The sequence below is a fragment of the Callospermophilus lateralis genome, chromosome 3 (genome assembly GCF_048772815.1).
Source record: "Callospermophilus lateralis isolate mCalLat2 chromosome 3, mCalLat2.hap1, whole genome shotgun sequence".
Lineage (NCBI taxonomy): Eukaryota > Metazoa > Chordata > Mammalia > Rodentia > Sciuridae > Callospermophilus > Callospermophilus lateralis.
In genome coordinates this window covers 89986153-90006500 of record NC_135307.1, presented here as the reverse complement: position 1 = coordinate 90006500, position 20348 = coordinate 89986153, and the positions used below count along the sequence as shown (strand labels likewise).

The 20348-nt window shown below is 36.5% G+C and overlaps 1 protein-coding gene across 6 annotated transcripts in view; it reads left to right on the top strand.

Moving 5' to 3' along the window:
* The window catches only part of Tp53bp1 (tumor protein p53 binding protein 1), an 85950-nt gene that overhangs the window by 17776 nt on the left and 47826 nt on the right, over positions 1-20348 (top strand). For 3 of the 6 annotated variants that reach the window (XR_013090766.2, XM_076850649.2, XM_076850646.2), the window contains exons 7-12: positions 959-1088; positions 2876-3042; positions 4685-4811; positions 5540-5634; positions 8871-9082; positions 16708-18034. Coding sequence is in view for 5 of the 6 variants with exons in the window: in XM_076850649.2 (XP_076706764.2) it covers positions 959-1088; positions 2876-3042; positions 4685-4811; positions 5540-5634; positions 8871-9082; positions 16708-18034 (2058 nt within the window). In the remaining variant the exon portion in view is untranslated. The remainder of the gene's footprint in view (positions 1-958; positions 1089-2875; positions 3043-4684; positions 4812-5539; positions 5635-8870; positions 9083-16707; positions 18035-20348) is intronic. The other 3 variants (XM_076850650.2, XM_076850647.2, XM_076850648.2) reach the window with 2 other exon arrangements.

The window sequence follows — 20348 nt, the reverse complement described above, 5'->3', positions numbered from 1 at the left end:
TACTTTTCTTTTTTTTAGAATGGTGTGTGTTTGTGTGTATGTGTGTGTGCTTATTTATTTATTTGATACTGGGGCTTGGAATCAGGGATACTCTACCACTGAGTTACATTCCTAGTTCTTTGTATTTATTTTAATTAATTAATTTGGTATTTATTTTTGATACCAGGGATTGAACCCAGATGTGCTTAACCTCTGAGTCACATTCCCAGCCCTTTTTGTTTTGAGACAAGGTCTCCCTAAGTTGGCTTAGGATCTCACTAAGTAGCTAAGGCTGACTTTGATCTTGTGATCCTCCTGCTTCTGCCTCCTGAGCAGCTGGGATTCCAGGCATGCACCACTGCCCCTGGCTATTCTTTTTAAGACGGGGTCGCTAAGTGGCGGGTAAGTGGCTGAGGTTAGCCTCAAACTTGTGATCCTCTTGCCTTGACCTCCTGAGTTGCTGGGATTATAGGCGTATACCACCTTGCTTGGCTTGTATATATTGTTAAACTGGATTTATTTCTGTTGAAGTATTTGCCTTCTAAAAATCATTTAGGTGGCTGGGTAGTTGGTACACGTCTGTAATCCCAGCGACTTGAGAGGTTGAGGCAGGAGGATCGTGAGTTCAAAGCCAGCCTCAGCAACTTGGCGAGGCCCTAAGTAACTCAGCAAGACCCTGTCTTAAAAAGAAATGCCAGGTGCTATATTAAAAAAAAAGAAGTGGGGGGGAGGGCTGGGGATGTGGCTCAGTAGTTAAGTGCTCCTAGGTTCAATCCTTGGTACCCCCGTCCAAAAGAAAGTCATTTAGGTGGACCAGTAATATAGCTCAGTTGTAGGGTCCTTGTTTAATGTGTGCTAATCCTGGGCATGATCCTCAGTACTGGGGAAAAAAAAAAAAAAAAAAACGCATTTAGGACTGCTTCTGGTACTTTGATAAATTAAATATTTCCTTCCTATTTTCTTCTTCTAAAACTTGAAGCAGTTAAGCATGAAGAACAGTCCAGTGAAGATATCCCTATGGAAGAACAGCCCAGCAAAGACATCCCTGTAACACTAGAGCCCAGTAAAGGTATACATGCACTAGAAGAGCAAAATCTACCACCTACAAGGTAAATATATGTATGAAAAAAAATATATGTATGGGTTTTTGCCTTTGGATTATATTAACTTCATTTTGCCAAGTGAAAACATTTTTAGAAATTGTTGATATGTTTTTTGCCCTTTGAAATTGGTATATTTCTGTCCAGTAGAAACATTGATGATTCATAAATATTGGTCATTTTTGCAGTATGTTTGTTCTTATCTTACTGTGGGCCTTTTAAAAGATGATTTATTGCTGCTGTAACTATAAACCTGACTCTATAATCTTTAGTTACTCTCCTCTGTAATCTTTGCCCAGAGTCTGTAGGAAGTCTTTTTAGCTTCTCTGGTGTTAGGCAGAATCACATGAATACAATGTTTGAAAACCTACTGTTTCTATACTTGAGCATCAAGATTTCTTTGGATCTTTAGGTCTCCTGCATCTGATAGTTTATGATATAGATGTATATAGATTTCTCTTAGTGTTTTAGCTTCTTAACTTGGTATGAATTTGAAGAGTGAAGATATGCCTCTGCTCTGTGATGATTATTTTATCCAAAACTTTATTGCCCCTGATCTGTATGTGAAGTTTGGATATGACAGGAAAATTGAGATGCTTCCAGATTGGGATGAGGATGCATAAGCATTCAGTTTTGTTTTGTTTTTTCCTTCAATAGGAACAGTGGGATTTCCTGGGTATGGTGGCCCATGCCAGTAGTTCAGGAGGCTGAGGCAGGAGGGTCTAGGGTTCAAAGCCATTCTCAGCAAAAGTGAGGTGCTAAGCAACTCAGTGAGACCCTGTCTCTAAATAAAATACAAAATAGGGCTGGGGATGTGGCTCAGTGGTTGAGTGCCCCTGAGTTCAATCCCTGGTGTACCCATCACCAAAAAAAAAAAAAAGAAAAAAAAGAAAAGAAAAGAAACCCAGTAGGATTTGAGGTCCTAAACAAAGTTGAATATTAAGAGAAGTTGTCTTGGGCTGGGGATGTGGCTCAAGTGGTAGCACACTCGCCTAGCATGCATGGGGCACTGGGTTCGATTCTCAGCACCACATAAAAACAAAATAAAGATTGTGTCCACCTCAAGCTAAAAAAACACAAATATTAAAAAAAAAAAAAAAAAACAAGGAGAAGTTGTCTTTCTAATGTAAAATGCTTAACAGTGGCAAACTTTTTAGATTTTTTCTTTAAAAAAAAAATAGAATAAAATCTGCAATCTGCAAAGTACACTATGTAAGAAATTCTTCCAGCTAGTATTTCTTCCTGAATAGGTGAAACCTCTGGGAAGGGGCTGAAAATGAGTTTCTTAAATGTGTGAGTATTGTCATTGTGAAGAGCTCTTGGTTTGATCATGGGTTGATTAGATCAAATGGAAAAGATCAGCTGAAAATAATATGTGTGTGGCAGTAGTGCAGAAGATAGTTCACATATAAGCACTTTTCTGGGAAGGTCATCATTTGATTGCTTCCCTTAGTGGCTTTGTGTTCTGGATCAGAATTCTTTATATAGGTCTGGATAACAGCTCATGTGACAAAAATTCCCAGATCACTTATCAGAAATTTTGGAAATTTCAAAGTGCAGGGTGAGCAGAATTGAAAAGAGGTGTTGCTGTGTGAGAGACTGAAGCAGGCTTTGAAATGGGCTGAGGCCTTTGCAAAGTAACTTAATTCACTTTCAGTAGGCAATTACATAGATTACAACCTTCTGCTATTCTTGAAATCATTGATGAAAATCACAAAACAAGTTAAGTTTTTTAGTTAAAAGATCAAAGCAATTGAACTTAGAATCCTTTTCTCCTGATGCTATGAATTTTCTAGGTCAGAAGACATGTCTTCTAGTCCCAAAGTGTCTCTTCCTGCTGTGGAAACAAAAGAACAAATGTGTGCTCAAGAACTTCTGGAAGGTGGACTGCAGGTTCAGAAGTCACCAGAGCCTGAGGTTTTGTCAACCCAGGAAGACTTGTTTGACCATAGCAATAAAACAGGTACAAAGGATGATCAGTTATTATAACTCCTTTTCTCCTCTTATTTCTGAGGCTGCTGTTTTAAGGTAGAAAGCACTTTAATAGTTATGCTGACATGTTTGTGAAATGTAATGAAAATATGTTTCTAGCCTATTAGTGAGAAGGGCTTCTGGGGAATGATTGCTATTTGACATTTTAATATAAGTTTCTCTCTTTGGAGATATTGAATAATAGCTAATAAAATAAATTTGATAATATGGACAGAGTAGCCTTTTTTTTCCTGTTACCATGTTTACTAATGCCTCAAATCCTAAATATTTTAAGTCAGGTTTTTCATGTTCACTTTATAAGTTCACCTGCCACAAAAAGTAAGTTAAAAATCTAGCAGAAAGGACATAAAACAGAAGACTAGAGTGGTATTTGCTTCATACTTTTGTATTCTCCCACCCTCCCCATTTCACAACTTCAGGGAGCATGAAAGCATTAGTAATAACCCTCAAAACATAACTTGTTGCTAGGTGTAGTGGAGCATGCCTGTAATCCAGCAGGAGGATCTCAAGTTCAAGACCAATCTGGATAACTTAGACCCTATCTCAAAATAAAAAGTGGAAAGGGCTGGAAATGTGGCTCAGTGGTAGAGCACCTTGGGCTCAATCCCCAGTACTGCAAAAAAAAAAAAAAAAAAAAAAAAAAAAAGAAAGAAAGAAAGAAAAATATTGTATTGATTAAGGAGTTAAGGGAAGAAAGCTGTATTCTTTTACTTTTTTTTTTTTTTTTTTTTAAAGAGAGAGTGAGAGAGGGAGAGAGAGAGAGAGAGAGAGAGAGAGCGAAGTTTAATATTTATTTTTTAGTTATTGGCGGACACAATATCTTTGTTTGTATGTGGTGCTGAGGATCGAACCCGGGCCGCACGCATGCCAGGCGAGCGTGCTACCGCTTGAGCCACATCCCCAGCCCTCTTTTACTATTTTGTGAGATAGATTTAGAAGGTCACCAAGAAGCCTTCACTGAAGCTACAGGTTGTTTTTAAGACATTTATTTTTACTTAGGATTAATAAAGTTGACATTCCATTTGTTGCTAAGGAGAAGAATCCAATAGGAAACTTCATGATACATATCAGTGATGGCTGCTTATATATTCTTTTATTAATGCATTATCATTTCTCGTCTCCTTTGAGGAGGCCCAAGTTCTAATTATGAAAATTGCTGCATTCATATCATCAGGTGTCATGCGCTTTGTTTTGACTTCTCTCATCTGCATCATGGCATGAGCTTTACTACATCTTAGGTAGACCTTGGAATAAAAGGCTCGCTTGCTGTTTTATAATAGAAGCATCAAAAGGAAGAAGAGCAGCCAAGCAGAGGTATAAGGATTCTTTTCCTCTCCAAGCTTAGATTATGACAGAAAGGACTAAGGAACTCTTTTCATCAATTCTTTATTTTAAAAACCCATAATTTTGGGGGGGGTTGATGTTCACAGAAGATTTGTGTTGTATTGACAGTCCATTAATTATATACAATTAGAAAAAAATTTCTGCCCTCTTAAAACATGGTTGAAAATATGGATGTTACTGTTTTTGCAGTACTGAGGTGTTTTTTTTTGACAACTCTGTAATGGCAATCTGAGAAATGAATGCAACCAGAATTTCTTTTTTTCCAATAGCTTCTGATGGTTGCTCCACTCCTTCAAAGGAGGAAGGTGGGTGTTCTCTGGCTTCCACACCTGCTACCACTCTACACCTCCTTCAGCTCTCTGGTCAGAGGTCTCTTGTTCAGGAGAGTCTTTCCACGTAAGTAAGCCTGTAATATCTTGGGCCAAAGCAACATGTCCCTGAGGGTCATAGGCTGTTTTTGAAAGAGTTAAAGTTGCTTGCTAGGTCAAAATTCTTCTTAGAACCAAAAGAATCTGGGCTTTAGAATTTGGGAATGAGAACTTAGTGGCACTATTGAGGGAAAATAGATCTGGCTTTCCAGTGGAGACTTTATTATAGCCCAAAATTTTCACTATGAAAGAAAATGTTACATATTCAAAACAAGCATTCTGCTCCTCCATTTTACTAACAGTTTTTCCCATATAACAGTATAGAGTGGAGAATAGGTTGTTATAGTTGACAATTAAATGTATTTTTTCATCTCTGTAGGTAGAGCAAAGAGGTTTGCTTTTTTTTTTAAATAAAATTTGCAGTCTTCCTATTATGCAAAAAATGGAGTAAACAGATTTTTTTATCTGTAATCTACAAATGAATTATATTTTTAACGCTTTATCGTGTTTTTCAAAATCATGATGTTCTTGTGTCTGGTTTCCCATTTCGTTCTTACTCTTAAAAAAAAAAAATTCTTATATTAGAAATGTGTGGTGTGGGAAATAGTTATTCAGTGGTTCTTCCACTGGTCTCATATTGCTTTGTGGGGGAAATGCTATTATCTGAATGATTTAGATATTTTTTCTATTATAAAGTAAAAACTTTGGGAACTGTGGTTATGGTTAAATAATCTGTGATTCTCTCTTTTTATAAAGGAATTCCTCAGATCTTGTTGCTCCTTCCCCTGATGCTTTCCGATCTACCCCTTTTATCGTTCCTAGCAGTCCCACGGAGCAAGAAGGGAGAAAAGGTGAGCTCTCTTCATCTGTCTGTTGATCTAAGATTAGAAGAGGGCTGATGATGTTGCCCACTGGTAGAGCACTTTACTAGTATGCAAGAAGCCCTAGGTTCCATTCCCAGCACCAGGGGGCAAAAAAAAAGCAGCATTGCATCTCTTCCTTCTTGCAAAATATTCTCTTCCTTTATTCTTTAGGTCACTGTGCCCCATGCTATTCAGGAGGACTCCTGTCTCTCTTTCAGTTATATAGCCTAGTGTAAAGTGCTCTCCTCAGTTGCTTTTCTAGCATAGATTCTTCTTAGATTTTTGTAGTACTGACTCATTTTTTACAAAGACCCTTAAGGAAAAAAAATAATAGTTTGAAGTTGAACTCAAATTAATATGGTGAAGAACTGGATTTTGAATTTTTTTTTTTTAATTACTAATGGTCTGGTAGTCTCCAATAGCATGCTAATACATCATTCTGGTGAGAGAGGACCAATAATTCTTTCTTATACTCTTTATAAACTATTTTTTGCTATTATTAAAATAGTTTTATCCAGCGGTTGGCTAGGAGCAAATGGAAAAATTTAAACCTATTCACATTCTCCTTTGAGGACTTAGTGATTTTTATATTACTTTATTCACATGAATACTTCTCTTTTCATTTGCCTGGTTTACCTTACTTATCTAAACTGCTCTTTTGCTCTGCCCTCATCTTCTATCCAATTATTTAATACATTTCTAAATTCTGCTGTTTCTACAAAGAAGTTTTTTCTAATTTATGATTTTCTTCTTTTCATTCTTTCAGGTATTAATAATATTATAATAGCATATATTTGTTGAGTACTTAGTATATGCTAGACACTGTTCTAGGTGCTTTTCTTTGGTTCTGGGTGTCTCTCTATGGTTTTTCTCATTGAATCCTCAAACAATCCTAAGAAGTAGGTATTTCTTTTACAGAAGAGGAAATGGAGGCACAGAGAGATTTCACACCTCATAAGAGGCAGGATTTGAACTTGGGCATTTGCCTCTAGAGTTTTTGCTCTTATCTGTCCTATAATGTGCCTTATGTAGTATCCTGTTGTTTCTGCTTGAGTACTGTAAATTTACAATTTAATTGTTTTTCAAGGGTAATTTATCCATAATAAAAGTTAATTTTAGAGTTTCTTCTGCTAGCAAGTTTGTCTCTAGCTATTTTCTCTTAAAATTGAATTATCTAAATAGATTAATATGATTCTAACTGTAATGTGATTAGTGACATCTTCAGTTAAAAATGGTAAATTCATTCTATTAAAAGTTCTGTTAGGGCTGGGGATGTGACTCAAGCGGTAACACGCTCGCCTGGCATGCGCTGGGTGCTGGGTTCGATCCTCAGCACCACATAAAAATAAAATAAAGATGTTGTGTCCACCGAAAACTGAAAAATAAATATTAAAAAAATTCTCTCTCTCTCTCTCTCCCCCTCCCTCCCTCTCCCTCTCTCTCTCCCCTCCCCTCCCCCTCCCTCCTCCCTCTCTCCCCCTCTCCCCTCCCCCTCTCCCCTCCCCCTCTCCCCTCCCCCCTCTCCCCCTCCCCCTCTCCCCTCTCCCCCTCCCCCCTCCCTCTCTCCCCTCTATCTAAATTCTGTTAATGCAAGTTAAGTTTGGTTAATTCTTAGAACAGTTTCCTCTGTCTTTAGTGCAAACATTGAAAATATATAAATATTATTATATTAAAAATGCTGTCTTTGTGATCAATATTCATAGAAAGTTTGAAAAATGTATAGGAAAGTAATGAGAAAACAATAAAATCACCTGTAATACCACAATCCATATTGAATTACAATTATCATTTGGATATAGTCCTTTCAGAGTGTTTTCTCATAAATATGAAAAAGTGTTTTTACAGTTTTTACAGTCATCATATTATGTGTATGATTTGGTTTTCTTTTTTCTGTAACATTTTCCCTTGTGAGTTGTATTTTATTTTATATTTATTTATTAATTAAAAAATTTTTTTAGTTGTTAATGAACCTTTATTTATTTATTTATTTATATGTGGTGCTGAGAATCCAACCCAATGCCTCACACATGGCTAGGCAAGTGCTCTACCACTGAGACACAACTACAGCCCATGTAAAGCATTTTTTTTTTTTTTTAAAGAGAGAGTGAGAGATGGAGGGAAGGAGGGAGGGAGAGAGAGAATTTTAATATTCATTTTTCAGTTCTTGGCGGACACAACATCTTTGTCTGTATGTGGTGCTGAGGATCGAACCCGGGCCACATGCATGCCAGGCGAGCGCGCCACCGCTTGAGCCACATCCCCAGCCCATGTAAAGCATTTTTATATATAGTGCCTAAAATAGCAGGTCCTTAATGTGCCTTCTCAAGACAAGGTCAAAAGGTGCAATAAAAATACTTAGCACAGCTGTGGGTAGTGTATTAAAGGCTTGTGGCACCAGCTTCCAAATTAGCATTAGACCTGTATGCAAGATTGAGGCCAAACTAAACAGAAACAATAGGTGTTGGGAGTGTGGTTGCTAGTTACACAAATGTGGATTTTGTGTAAAACTAAATGGCATAGGAAGTTTTATGAGAGGTCTAGAGGAAGCCTAGTTGGGGTTAAGCTGTAAGGGGGAAAAGGCTGGCTCTAAGGAAGGTCCTGGTAGCCTACAGGTGGGTAGTATAGTATGAGAAAGCAGTGTTTTGGGTTTTGTGTGTGTTCCTTCCTGAGTAATTGGTGTTAGGTTTAGTGTCTTAGTTCTTTCATAAGTCAGTGCTGATTGATATTAGTAGGGTTTTTTTTCCTTCATCTTTCTTTTAGCATCCACCCCTTTGCACTAACAGTTGTTATTGCAAATATAATGAGTTAATACATATGTAGATGTTTATTCAGAGTGCTGAACAAGTTCACTGCCTTATAAGGCCTGGAGCAGAATATGTGATGATTAAATTAAATGGCATGATCTGGGTATTCTTACACACACAAAAAATGAGCTGTATGTAATTGAAAGGGGCTCAGAGGAGCCAAGTTAATTTATCATATTTTATGGGTGGGTGGGTAGGTATCCCCAGATGCAATCCCATTTTAATCTGTATATAAAAATAGAAGTATGGTCACCCTTCCTGAACCTTTCCCAAAGAGGACATATTGCTATGCCCCAATATATTATAATTCCATTGTTTTTCTGAAACTTAAAGTCACTATTAGAAGCCAAAATTGCTGTATATAATTGTTGGTTGTGATGCTGAATTGTAATATTATGATTCTTTCTTTTTTTTTTAAAGTAGATGAGCCAGTGGATATGTCAGTGTTGTCTGAAGCAGGACGAGAGCCTTTTCAGAAAAAACTTCAAGATGATGAACCTGTGGAAGTAAAAAACGCCCCTCTCCCACCTGAGCCCATTGTATTACCACAAGCCTCAACACCAGTGTCTCAGAGCACACCAGTCTTCACTCCTGGATCACTTCCAATCCCATCCCAGCCTGAATTTTCTCATGTGAGTATTGTGGAAAAAGTTCTTTTCTCCTAACATCTTTTTTTTTTTTCCTCGTGGCACTGGGAATTGAACCCAGGATTTCGTTCATGTTAGGCATGTGCTCGACCACTGAACTGTATCCCTAGCCCAACATCTTGTTTTATTAATAAAACAGCTTTATAAAATTTACTCATTTTAAGTGATCAATTTAGTGATATTTTGTAGAGTTGTGCAGCTGTTCTCACAATCTACTTTTAGAACATTTCAAAGTCACCAAACATTTTAATACACTTTTTGTTTAGATTTTGAACTGTTTTTAAATATTTTTAAGCATTTTTATTAGTTGTTGATGAATTCTTTAATTTTATTTATTTATTGGTATGGGGTGCTGAGAATTGAACCCAGTGCCTCACCATGCTAGGCAAGCGCTGTACCACTGAGCCACAACCCCAGCCCTGTTTTTAAATATTTTGAAAATGTTATTAAAATTGAAAAGGTTCATGAATCATTATTCTATCTTAAAACTAATACAATTTTTTTCTTTCTACATGTCTACTTTTTTTAAAAAATGAAGCTTTTCATAGCAAACACAACTATAATCTTCTTTTTCCAACCAACATTGTGTCACAATAATTTTCAGTGTTATACTCATGTTCACGTTAGCCTTTCAAAAGTATTTCTGAGTGAATGTACCATAATTTAATTAATCATTCTTATACTGAGAGCATCAGAATGATTTTTAATTTTCTGGTATATATTTTCTTCTGACAACAAGGGAACTAATATCTAATTTGCATAATTTTAAAGTTAAATATTTAAAGAAATTAAATATAGGTATCAAGATGAATTGAAGGACCTTAATTACATCTAAGTAACTATTTGTTCAATCTAAATGTCTCTTCTTGTAAGACTTTACATAGGACAATTGTGGTGTTATTAGAATTATTTCTTTTATGGTTCTTGTTTGCAGGTGTTATAACCAGAGTTAAAATGAATTGTAATGAAATATGCCATGATTTTAATGAGAAGGAGACAGCAGGAAGAAATAATTTATTTGTTTCCTGGTGTATTAGCTTGTTTTGTCGAAGACTTCCATTTTATGTAAATTATTAGGTCATTTGGTGGAGTGGTTAAGAACTAGTACTCCAGAGACAGAATTTCCTGGAGTCACTACTTACTCTGCTATTACTATCTCTGTGATCAATTGAAACCAAGCCTCAGTTTCTTCATCAATCAAATGTTGAGATTGATACCATCTACCCCCTAAGGTAGTCATCAAGGATAAATGAGTGGTAAATACTGCATAAGAATATTTATTGCTGACAGTGAAAGAGCTGAAGATAAAGTCACATAGAACTGAAGTGTATATTCAACCGCTATATATCTTTTTTTTAGCTTTTATTTTTCTGTCAATGATGTATATAAACATAATGTAGTACAGAAGAGTTATCAGAATTTAAGGATAAAAGCTGTAAGCTCTGACATAAAGCATTGAGAAGAATTTTCCAGAAAATATAGGTGATCTTAAAGACTGTGATAGATGTTTATTAGTGACCAAAGAAGATTTTTATGGGAATGATGTCTTTGAGAAGGTATTCTTATTCATGGGGGTGGGAAATGATGCCTGGTCACAGAGAACTGACTTTATGCAGATCAAGGCACTATTTAAAGAAATTGTTCTATATTCAACATTTACCAAATATATTAAGGAAGCTGTAAAATCAATAATGAAATTCTGAGACAAATGAGTGACTCCAAATACAGTGTAAAGATTCTGGAAGCTACTATGACTCTACTCAGATTTCTTTGGACTCATATTTTAAAATGTTTCATTCAGTGAAGTCCATGCCTCTTAGAAAATCTCTTAAAAAGCTGGGTGCATTGTGCATACTTGTAATCATAGCGCCTGGGGAGGCTGAGGCAGGATGGTTGCAAGTTCAAGGCCAGCCTCAGCAAGTTAGTGGGGCCCTAAGCAACTGAGGCCCTGTCTCAAAATAAAAATAAATAAATAAATAATAAGAAGGTCTGGGGATGTGGCTCAGTGATTAAGTGCCCCTGAGTTCAAAAATAAAAGAAAATCTCTTAAGAGGCTGGGTATGCAGTGCTTGCCTATAATCCCAGCTTCTTGGGAGGCTTGGACTGAGGCAAGAGGATCACAAGTTCAAAACCAGCATGGACAATTTAGCGAGTTGCTGTCCTAAAGTAAAATTTACAGAGGGGTGGGGATGTAACCCAGTGGTAGAGTGTTTGCCTATCCTGTACCAGGTCCTGGGTTCAATCCCCAGTACCACCAAAAAACAACAATAATTTAAAAAAAAAAAAAAAAAAAAAAGGATGTTTATAATATAGCTTTTAATTTTTTTAAATTAAAGATTCGATTTCGATTTGAGGTAATTAATAAACATTTGCAAAAGTAAAAAAAGTTAAAAATAACATCTCTCCCCAGTTCTATTGGAAGGCAGCCTCTCAGCTTTCTAAGTTTATTTTACCCCTTTTTGACATTTATCTCCATAATTCTACGTAGCATGATTACATTTTTATAAATTCTGGTTTTAAAAAATTTGAGCTATTTTCTCGTCTTCTGAGTATAAATTATATTATGATTTATTTATATCATTATTTGAATTAACGTGGCTGTGTAAACACTAATTACAGTAGAGCTTGTGGACTATTATCAGTCAGTTGTCAAGATTTCCTTTCAGGGGCTGCCGATGTGGCTCAAGCAGTAGCATGCTCGCCTGGCATGTGCGGGTCGCTGGGTTCCATCCTCAGCACCACATAAAAATAAAATAAAGGGGGCTGGGGTTGTGGCTCAAGCGGTAGCGTGCTCGCCTGGCATGTGTGCGGCCCGGGTTCGATCCTCAGCACCACATACAAAGATGTTGTGTCCGCCGAAAACTAAAAAAAATAAATATTAAAAAATTCTCTCTCTCTTGCTCTCTCTCTTAAAAAAATAAAAATAAAATAAAGATGTGGTGTCCACCGAAAACTGAAAAATAAATAAATAAATAAATAAATAAATATATATATATATATATATATATAAAATCTCTCTCTTCTCTCTCTCTCTCTCTCTCTTAAAAAAAAAAAAAAAAAAGATTTCCTTTCAAGATGTTCTGGAGCCTCAAATTTTGTTTCATCTTTTTGGAGGAACCTCATTTGGAGTCTACTGATTTCTAATTGTTTCTAATTGTTGTCCTCTATGCCTGGTGCATAACCGTAACCTCCCTGGACTGTCATTCTTGGAGTTTCCTCTCACCTTTGTTTTGGGTATTTCTTAGACTCTATGTCTCAGTAGTCCTTCTTTTCTTCTGCCTTCTCCTCTTCTTTTTCATCTTTCCCTTCTTTTTTTGCCCCCATCCCCACTGCCTCCTCCCTTGTGCATACTAAGTATATGCTCTACCACTGAACCACACCCCCACCCATTCCATATCTTTAAAAAACTTTTTTATTAGTACATTATAATTGTGACATATTCAAATATGCACATAACATAATTTGCTCCATTTCATTCCCTAAGTACCTCTCTTTTCTCTCCTCTCTATATTTGATTTTCTCCCTCATGTTGATGGAGGACATTCTCTGGGAACTTTTATTCTACTCTCCTACTTGATTTATAGTTTATAAAAGTATAGAATTGTAAATTGGTAATGTTCTTACTTTCAAAGTTTGTTTTTATTTTGGTATTGGGGATTGAACCCAGCAGGGCTTTACCATTGAACCATGTCCCTAGCCCTTTTTATTTATTTATTTTTAATATTAGGTCTTGCTAAGTTGCTTAGGGCCTTACTAAATTGCTGAGGCTGCCTTTGAACTTGGAATCCTCTTGTCTCAGTCTCCAGAGTTGCTGAGACTACAGGCATGTTCTACCACACCGAACTTTTAAAGTATTTGAAGGCAATGCTCTTTTGTCTTTGGATTTACAGTGTTGCTATTGAGAAGTTCAAGGCCATTCTGATCGTGATTTTTTTTTGTGTGTGTGTGCGCTAGGAATTGAACCCGGGGTGCTTAATCATGGAGCCACATCTCTGGCCCTATTTTATTTTATTTGGAGACAAAGTCTTGCTAAGTTGCTTAGGGCCTTGGTAAATTGTTGAGGCTGACTTTGAATTTGTGATCCTCCTGTCTGAGCCTCCTGAGCTGCTAGGATTACAGGCATGTGCCACTGTACCTGGCCCTTATCCTGTTCTTTTATCCTGTGACATGTTATTTATTTACTTATTTATTTTTGACATTATGGGCCTTTATTTTGTTCATTTATTTATATGCAGTGCTGAGAATTGAAACCAGTGCCTCACACTTGCTAGGCAAGTGCTCTACCACTGAGCCACAACCCCAGGTTCTTGTGACATGTTTTTTCCCTCACTCAAATCCTGCAGGATTTTGTTTTTGCTCCTAGTATTCTGAAATTTCCAAGTCTTCGGCATGGGTCTATTTTCACTCATTGTATTGGATGCTTGATAGGCCCTGTTAGTTTAGAAACTCAAATTCTTCAGGAAATTTTAGATATTTAATTTCTTCCTCCATGTTTTTTTTTCCCCCTGTTTTTTAATGGAATACCTATTATTTGATTTTTTTTTTGATGGTGGTTTTCTATTGTATGAATGTTGCAACTCCTAAAGTAGACTTTAATTTTCTTATTCTGTCTCTTAACTTTTTATCTCTCTTTTCTGTTCAACTTTTTGATTGATTTCCCAATAATCTTTTTCTTTTTTTTTAAAATATTTTTATTGAGATGTAATTCACATACCATATAGTTCTGTGTAAAAGGTTCAATCCAGTGACTTTTGTTTTATTTTATTTTATTATTTTGAGGCACTGGTTATGGAACCCAGAGACTCCGTCTCCAGCTCCCAACAACCTTTTTTTTTTGTGGTGCTAGAGATGTGTTATGGTTTAGATACTAGGTGTCCCTCAAAAGCTCACATGTGAGACAATGCAGGAATGTTCAGAAGTGAAATGATTGGGTTCGGAGAGCCTAAACAAAAGTAGTGAATTAATTCCCTGATGGGGATTAACTGAGTGGTAACTGAAGGTGAGAGGGTGTGGTGGAAGAAGTGGGCATTGGAGGGCTGCCTTTAAGGGGTATATATTTTGTATCTGGCCAGTGTAGCGTCTCTCTGCTTCTTGATTATTATGTGAGCTGCTTCCCTCTGCCACACTCTTTCAATTTGATGTTCTGTCTCACCTCTCGCCCCAAGGAATGAAGCCAGCTGTCTATGGCTTTGAATTTGTAATCCTCCTGCCTCAGCCTCCAGAGCTGCTGGGATTACAGGCTTGTGCCACTGCGCTGGCCCCAGATAGGTTTTAGTTGGTTTGGTTTTGATGCTGGTGTCAAACCCAGGGCTTATGTATGCAAAGCACAAGCTCTGCCACTGACCTATAACTCCCAGTCCAGTTTTGTTTGTTTTTATCTCTTTTAAGTAGGGGCTTCCCTTAGATGTCTGGGAATGCTTCATTATTTGATGATATTTAGGGTTTTTTTGTTTTGTTTTGTCTGTGGTATTGGGGACTGAACTTGTCTACTCATGCTAGACAAGTGCTCTGTTACTGAGCTATACCCTCAGCTATTTGCTGATGTTTAAAAGTGAAATACCAGAAAGTTGATTGGTAGTTCTCTACTGGTGGTTGGGCTTGTTGTTTCTGGGACTCACTGTAGTGTGATCTGTTGGGACATTTTGTTAAGACTGCCCTCTAATGTCAATAATTTTGATTGTCTTGGCCTTGTCAGATTCCCCAGGGAAATGTCTAATCTACTATATCTTGGCCTGGCTGTCATTGTACTAGAAGTTCATTAATGGAAAAGGACTTTGTATGTTGGGGGGTATTCAGAACATAGGTTTCATTCAGCAGGTGTATTTTCTTTTAATCCCCCAGTTTTCAGTATATATTGATAACTACCTCTTGTCCTCCAGTCCAGGGACACAATACTCTCTCTAGGAAAGAGGAGGTTCAAGGAGAAAGGATAGGGGAGTTCAACTGCTTCTTAATTAGATTTCCAACCACTCTTCCTCCTGTTTTTAACACCACCCTCACTATGCTTCCAGAATTATCTGTTGCATCTGCCAAATCTTGTGACTTTTATTTTTTTTTTTCTGGTGGGGATTTGGAGAATGGTTTGGTTGCATAATTCTGGTTGCTTCTTTGCTTTCTCCACTTAGGAATTTAGCTTTCATTAATGTGCCAAATAGATTATCACTCTTCCAGAATTTTTTTCTGGAAAGATAACTCTTCCAGTTATTATTTCTTCTTCTTCTTCTTCTTCTTCCTCTTCCTCCTCTTCATCTGCTTATGCTGCTGCTGCTTCTCTTTCCTTCTTCTCCTTCTTAAAAAAAAAGCTCCTTTATTATTGCTTATTAGGGTTTCAGAAAGAGTTCAAGTAGATGTGTATATTCACTTAGCTCTTTAAAAAAATTTATATATATATATATATATTTTAGTTGTTGATGGACCTTTATTTTATTAATTTATTTATATCCAGTGCTGAGAATCGAACCCAGTGAATAGTATTCTATAATGTGGACACCCTTATTCATTAACCAATAAATGATATTTGGGTTCCTTCAGTTTGGGGCTATTATGACTAATACTTGTTATGAACATTTACATACTTATCTTTGCGTGGACATATGTTTTTATTTTTCTTGGGTAAATGCCTACTAATAGAATTTCTGTCATTTGGTAATACATGCTTAAGATAATTTTGTACTGTTTTCCAAAGTGGTTGTACTTTTTTGTGTTCCTACCAGTAATGAATGAGAGTTCCATTTGTTCTATACACATACTTGCCAATACTTAGTTTTGTAAGTTCTTTAAACTTAGCCATTCTTGTGATATATAGTACCATTTCATTATGATTTTAATTTTCATTTCTGTTGACACTAAGGCTATTATGTCTTTGAATTTTAATATCTGCTTTGTGAATGCTAGTGTGTTGTGAGATAGTAGAAAGTAAAATGAGTACATACTCCTACTTTGTGAGATCTAAAATGGGCTCTTTATATCCCAAAGATTGTTATGTAACAGAGCCCATCATATGCATGACTCAAGTTTAGTAGCTTGATGGTATACAATTAAACTTAAGTGTCTTCCTACTCTTGAAAGGGTAAGGTAGCGCTTTTAGGTTTTTGTTTGAATTATGCTTATTCTCTATCACTGATTTTATAAGGCCCAAAACAGTGTCTTGTGTAGATAAAAGACTGGTGATTTGAACTTTGTATTTCTGAATTTATTTCTTTTTTTTTAATACCTTTTTTTAAAATTTATTTTTATGTGGTACTGAGGATTGAAACCCAGTGCCTCACACGTGCTAGGCAAGTGCTCTACCACTGTGCTACAACCCCGTAGCCCATAGAGTACTTTTATTTTTTTATTTTTATTTTTTAAAAATATTTATTTTTTAGTTGTAGTTGGATACAATACCTTTATTTATTTATTTATTTATATGATGTGCTGAGGATCGAACCCAGGGCCTTGCCTGTGGTAGGCGAACACTGTACTGCTGAGCCACAACCTCAGTGCCCCCCACCCACTACTTTAATTTATAGAGTACTTTAATTCTTGATTTAGAAATTTTAGATGAATGCAAGAGTTAGATATAAAAGAAATATGATTGTGGTAATTTGTCACTTTTTATTCTTCCTTAGGACATTTTCATTCCATCACCAAGTTTGGAAGAAAGATCGAATAATGGGAAGAAAGGTGGAGATTTGCATAGTTCATCTTTGACTGTTGAGTGTTCTAAAACCTCAGAGATTGAACCAAAGAATTCTACTGAGGATCTTGGGCACTCTTTGACAGGGGATTCTTGCAAGTTGATGCTTTCTACAAGTGAATGTAGTCAGTCTCCAAATATGGAGAGCTTAAGTTCTCACAGGATTGATGAAGATGGAGAAAACACACAGATTGAGGATACTGAACCCTTGTCTCCTGTTCTCAATTCCAAACTTGTTCCTGCTGAAAATGATAGTATCTTGATGAATCCAGCACAGGATGGTCAAGTAGAACTGAGTCAGAATGATGCTAAAATCAAAGGAGATGACACAGAGAACAGAGATGACATTAGTATTTTAGGCACTGGTTGCAGAGGCAGAGAAGAAACTGTTGCAGAAGATGTTTGTATTGATCTCACTTGTGATTCAGGGAGTCAGGCAGTTCCTTCTCCAGCTACTCGATCTGAAGCACTTTCTAGTGTCTTAGATCAGGAGGAAGCTATGGAAATTAAAGAACACCATCCAGAGGAGGGGTCTTCAGGGTCTGAAGTAGAAGAAATCCCTGAAACTCCTTGTGAAAGTCATAAAGAGGAGCCCAAAGAAGAAAATATGGGGAGTGTTCCTTTGCACCTCTCTCTGACTGAAAGTCAATCCCAAGGATTGTGTCTTCAAAAGGAAATTCAGAAACAAGAATGCCCAGAGGCTATGGAAGTTGAAACCAGTGTGATTAGTATTGATTCCCCTCAGAAGCTGCCAGTACTTGACCAAGAATTAGAACATAAGGATCAGGAAGCTTGGGAAGAAGCAACTTCAGAAGACTCCAGTGTTGTCATTGTAGATGTGAAAGAGCCATCTCCCAGAGTTGATGTTTCTTGTGAACCTTTGGAGGGAGTGGAGAAATGTTCAGATTCCCAGTTGTGGGAGGATGTTGCTCCAGAAATAGAACCATGTACTGAGACTAGATTAGATCCCCAGGAAGAAAAGAGTATAGAATACGAGGGAGAAGTGAAATCAGCAACTACAGAAAAGGAACCTGTAGAGGAAGACTCTCCACATCTTCCCTTGCCTTTAGTGAGAGCAGATGAACCTTCCAGACCTGACCAGGAAATGAAACAGCCCCAACCTCAAGAGAAAACAGATAACTCATTAACAGAAGACTCAAAAATGGCTAATGCAAAGCAGTTAGGCTCAGGTATAGATGCCCAGCAGCTTGACAAGGCCTCGGCTCATGTTTCACAAAGCTTCTGTGAAAGTTCCAGCGGTGAGTGTGATGTATATTGTTCTAAGTATACAAACAGATTATAATTTATAATGAAAAATAGAACTAAATGCTTGTGTCAGAGCTGAACATTAATTTGAATTTATGTTTATGAATGGCCAATAATATTTGGGAAATTTTAATAAGATTTTGTTGCAAGTTGTAGATGGCATTTATAGATGCAATTATTTGTATCAGAGATCATTTGAGATTCATCAGCTTTGTAACTCAGGAGTATATGAGTATTTACAAGTTTTACCCATCTTTTTTTTTTTCTTTTTTCTTAGGTCCTACTTTTGTGCATACGTTCTCTTCTCACATATAAATATGTGTGTGTGTGTGTGAGAGCGAGAGCGAGAGAGAGAGAGAGAGAGAGAGTGAGAGTGTGTGTGTGTGTGTGTGTGTGTGTAGAATTGTTTTATATGTACATTTAATTTTTTTTCCAGTGTTGATATCAAACCTAAGGCCTGGCACATGCTAGGCAAATGCTCTGCCACTAACCTACACCTGAAGCCCTAATATATTTTTATATTTCCACAATTATTTTGAAGTACAAGGATATTTTTAAATAATAAAATCATATCCAAAAATCTGTTACTGAGTATGCAGTTCCTGGTTGTTTCCTCCTATGACCATTAAGTAAAATTTCCAAATCTGGTTCAATATATATATCTTTTCTTAGTGGTGGTGCTAGGGAATCTTGTGCATGCCAGACAAGTGCTCTACCACTGAGCTATGTCCCCAGCCTTTAACATATGTATATTTTAAATCTTACACTAGAAAAGGTATTGATTCTTGTTTTTTAGTCTGTTTTATGAAATTCGGCATCAGAACATAGATTACTTTGTAAAATATTGGTAGGATATCATGTGTGACATTAGCTGCAAGAATTCAAACTTTCTAAATCTCCAGTTAGTAAAATATAAAAACAAAACAAACTCCAAAAGCAGAAAATAAGAAACACAAAATACAAACTTAACAAGTTTGTAGGGATATAAAAATGAGAAAATGGCATTTGGACCACATTGTATCTATCAAACCTTTTGATTTGCCTAGAGTAGTCACAGTTTATTCCTGTTGCTTAGATGTAGAATGTATTTTGACATATTATACATACATGGAGTATAGATGTGATTTTTTTTTTAAATACTTCTTTTTATTTGTTTTATTTTTATGTGGAGGTGAAAATGAGACAGTGAAGACTGGGTGAAGATAGTGGCAGTGCTGCCTCCAGGGCCTGTAAAAGTCTCAATTTTCTATTAGGTTGTAATGATGCAGTTAGATAAATGGTCTTAATTGTGTGTGTGTTGGAGGGGGGCGGGGTGGTTATGGGGATTGAACCCAGGGCACTCTACAACTGAGCTACATCCTTAGCCCTTTTTTAAAAATTTCATTTGAGATAGGGGTGTGCTGTCATGCCCATCTTAAACTACTTTTAATAAGTCTTACCTGCTACTGTGCAAAGGAAACTTTTTTACCAGGAAACAATTTTCAGTAATTAATGCTTACAGATTATATTTACATATTATGGCACATAGAAGGATCTACTTGAAAAGTAAATACTGATTTTTCAAAAGTCTGGATTATTAGTTATAATATAGAAGATGGTTTCTGTCAAGAATACAGTAAAGGTAATCTTTCATTCTTGATTCTTTCAGGAATGAGGCTTTCTGAGGTGTTTTATTGTTGTAGTTTCTATATTTCTTCCAAATTCTTTGTTGTAAGGAATCAGCAGAAAATGAATATTTATCTACCTGATGTGTTTTCCCTCTGTAACTATGGTGAAAGTCTTTGCCAATTAGTGTAACGTTGAGATTCTCCATTCACACTCTTTATAATTTCTTTAGCTGAGCATATATATTTTCTTTTATTTCCAGAGACTGTTTCATTTTCTCTTTTCATCCGGTCACTAATTTATTTTCCTCATAGATGTAAGTTTGTTTTTTTTTTTTTTTAAAGGAAAGAAGTATCAAGGTAGTTGGTATTAATAAGAATAAAAGTGGGAGCTGGGCATAGTGGCTTATGCCTGTGATCCCAGTGACTTAGAAGACCGAGGACAGAGGATTGCCAAGTTCAAAGCCAGCCTCAGCAAGTTAGTGAGGACCTAAATAATTTAGTGGGAACTTGTCTCAAAAAATATTGGGGTTGTGGCTCAGTGAGCTCCCAAAGTTCAGTTTGGGTACCAAAAAACAAAAACAAAAAAACAAGAATAAAAGTGAAGTGGATGAAGGTGAGAGAGAGAAACCATTTTCATAAATAGTTTTGACTGGGTGTGCTCGAGTATCACTATTTTGAACTAGCCCAAGAAAGTAATAAC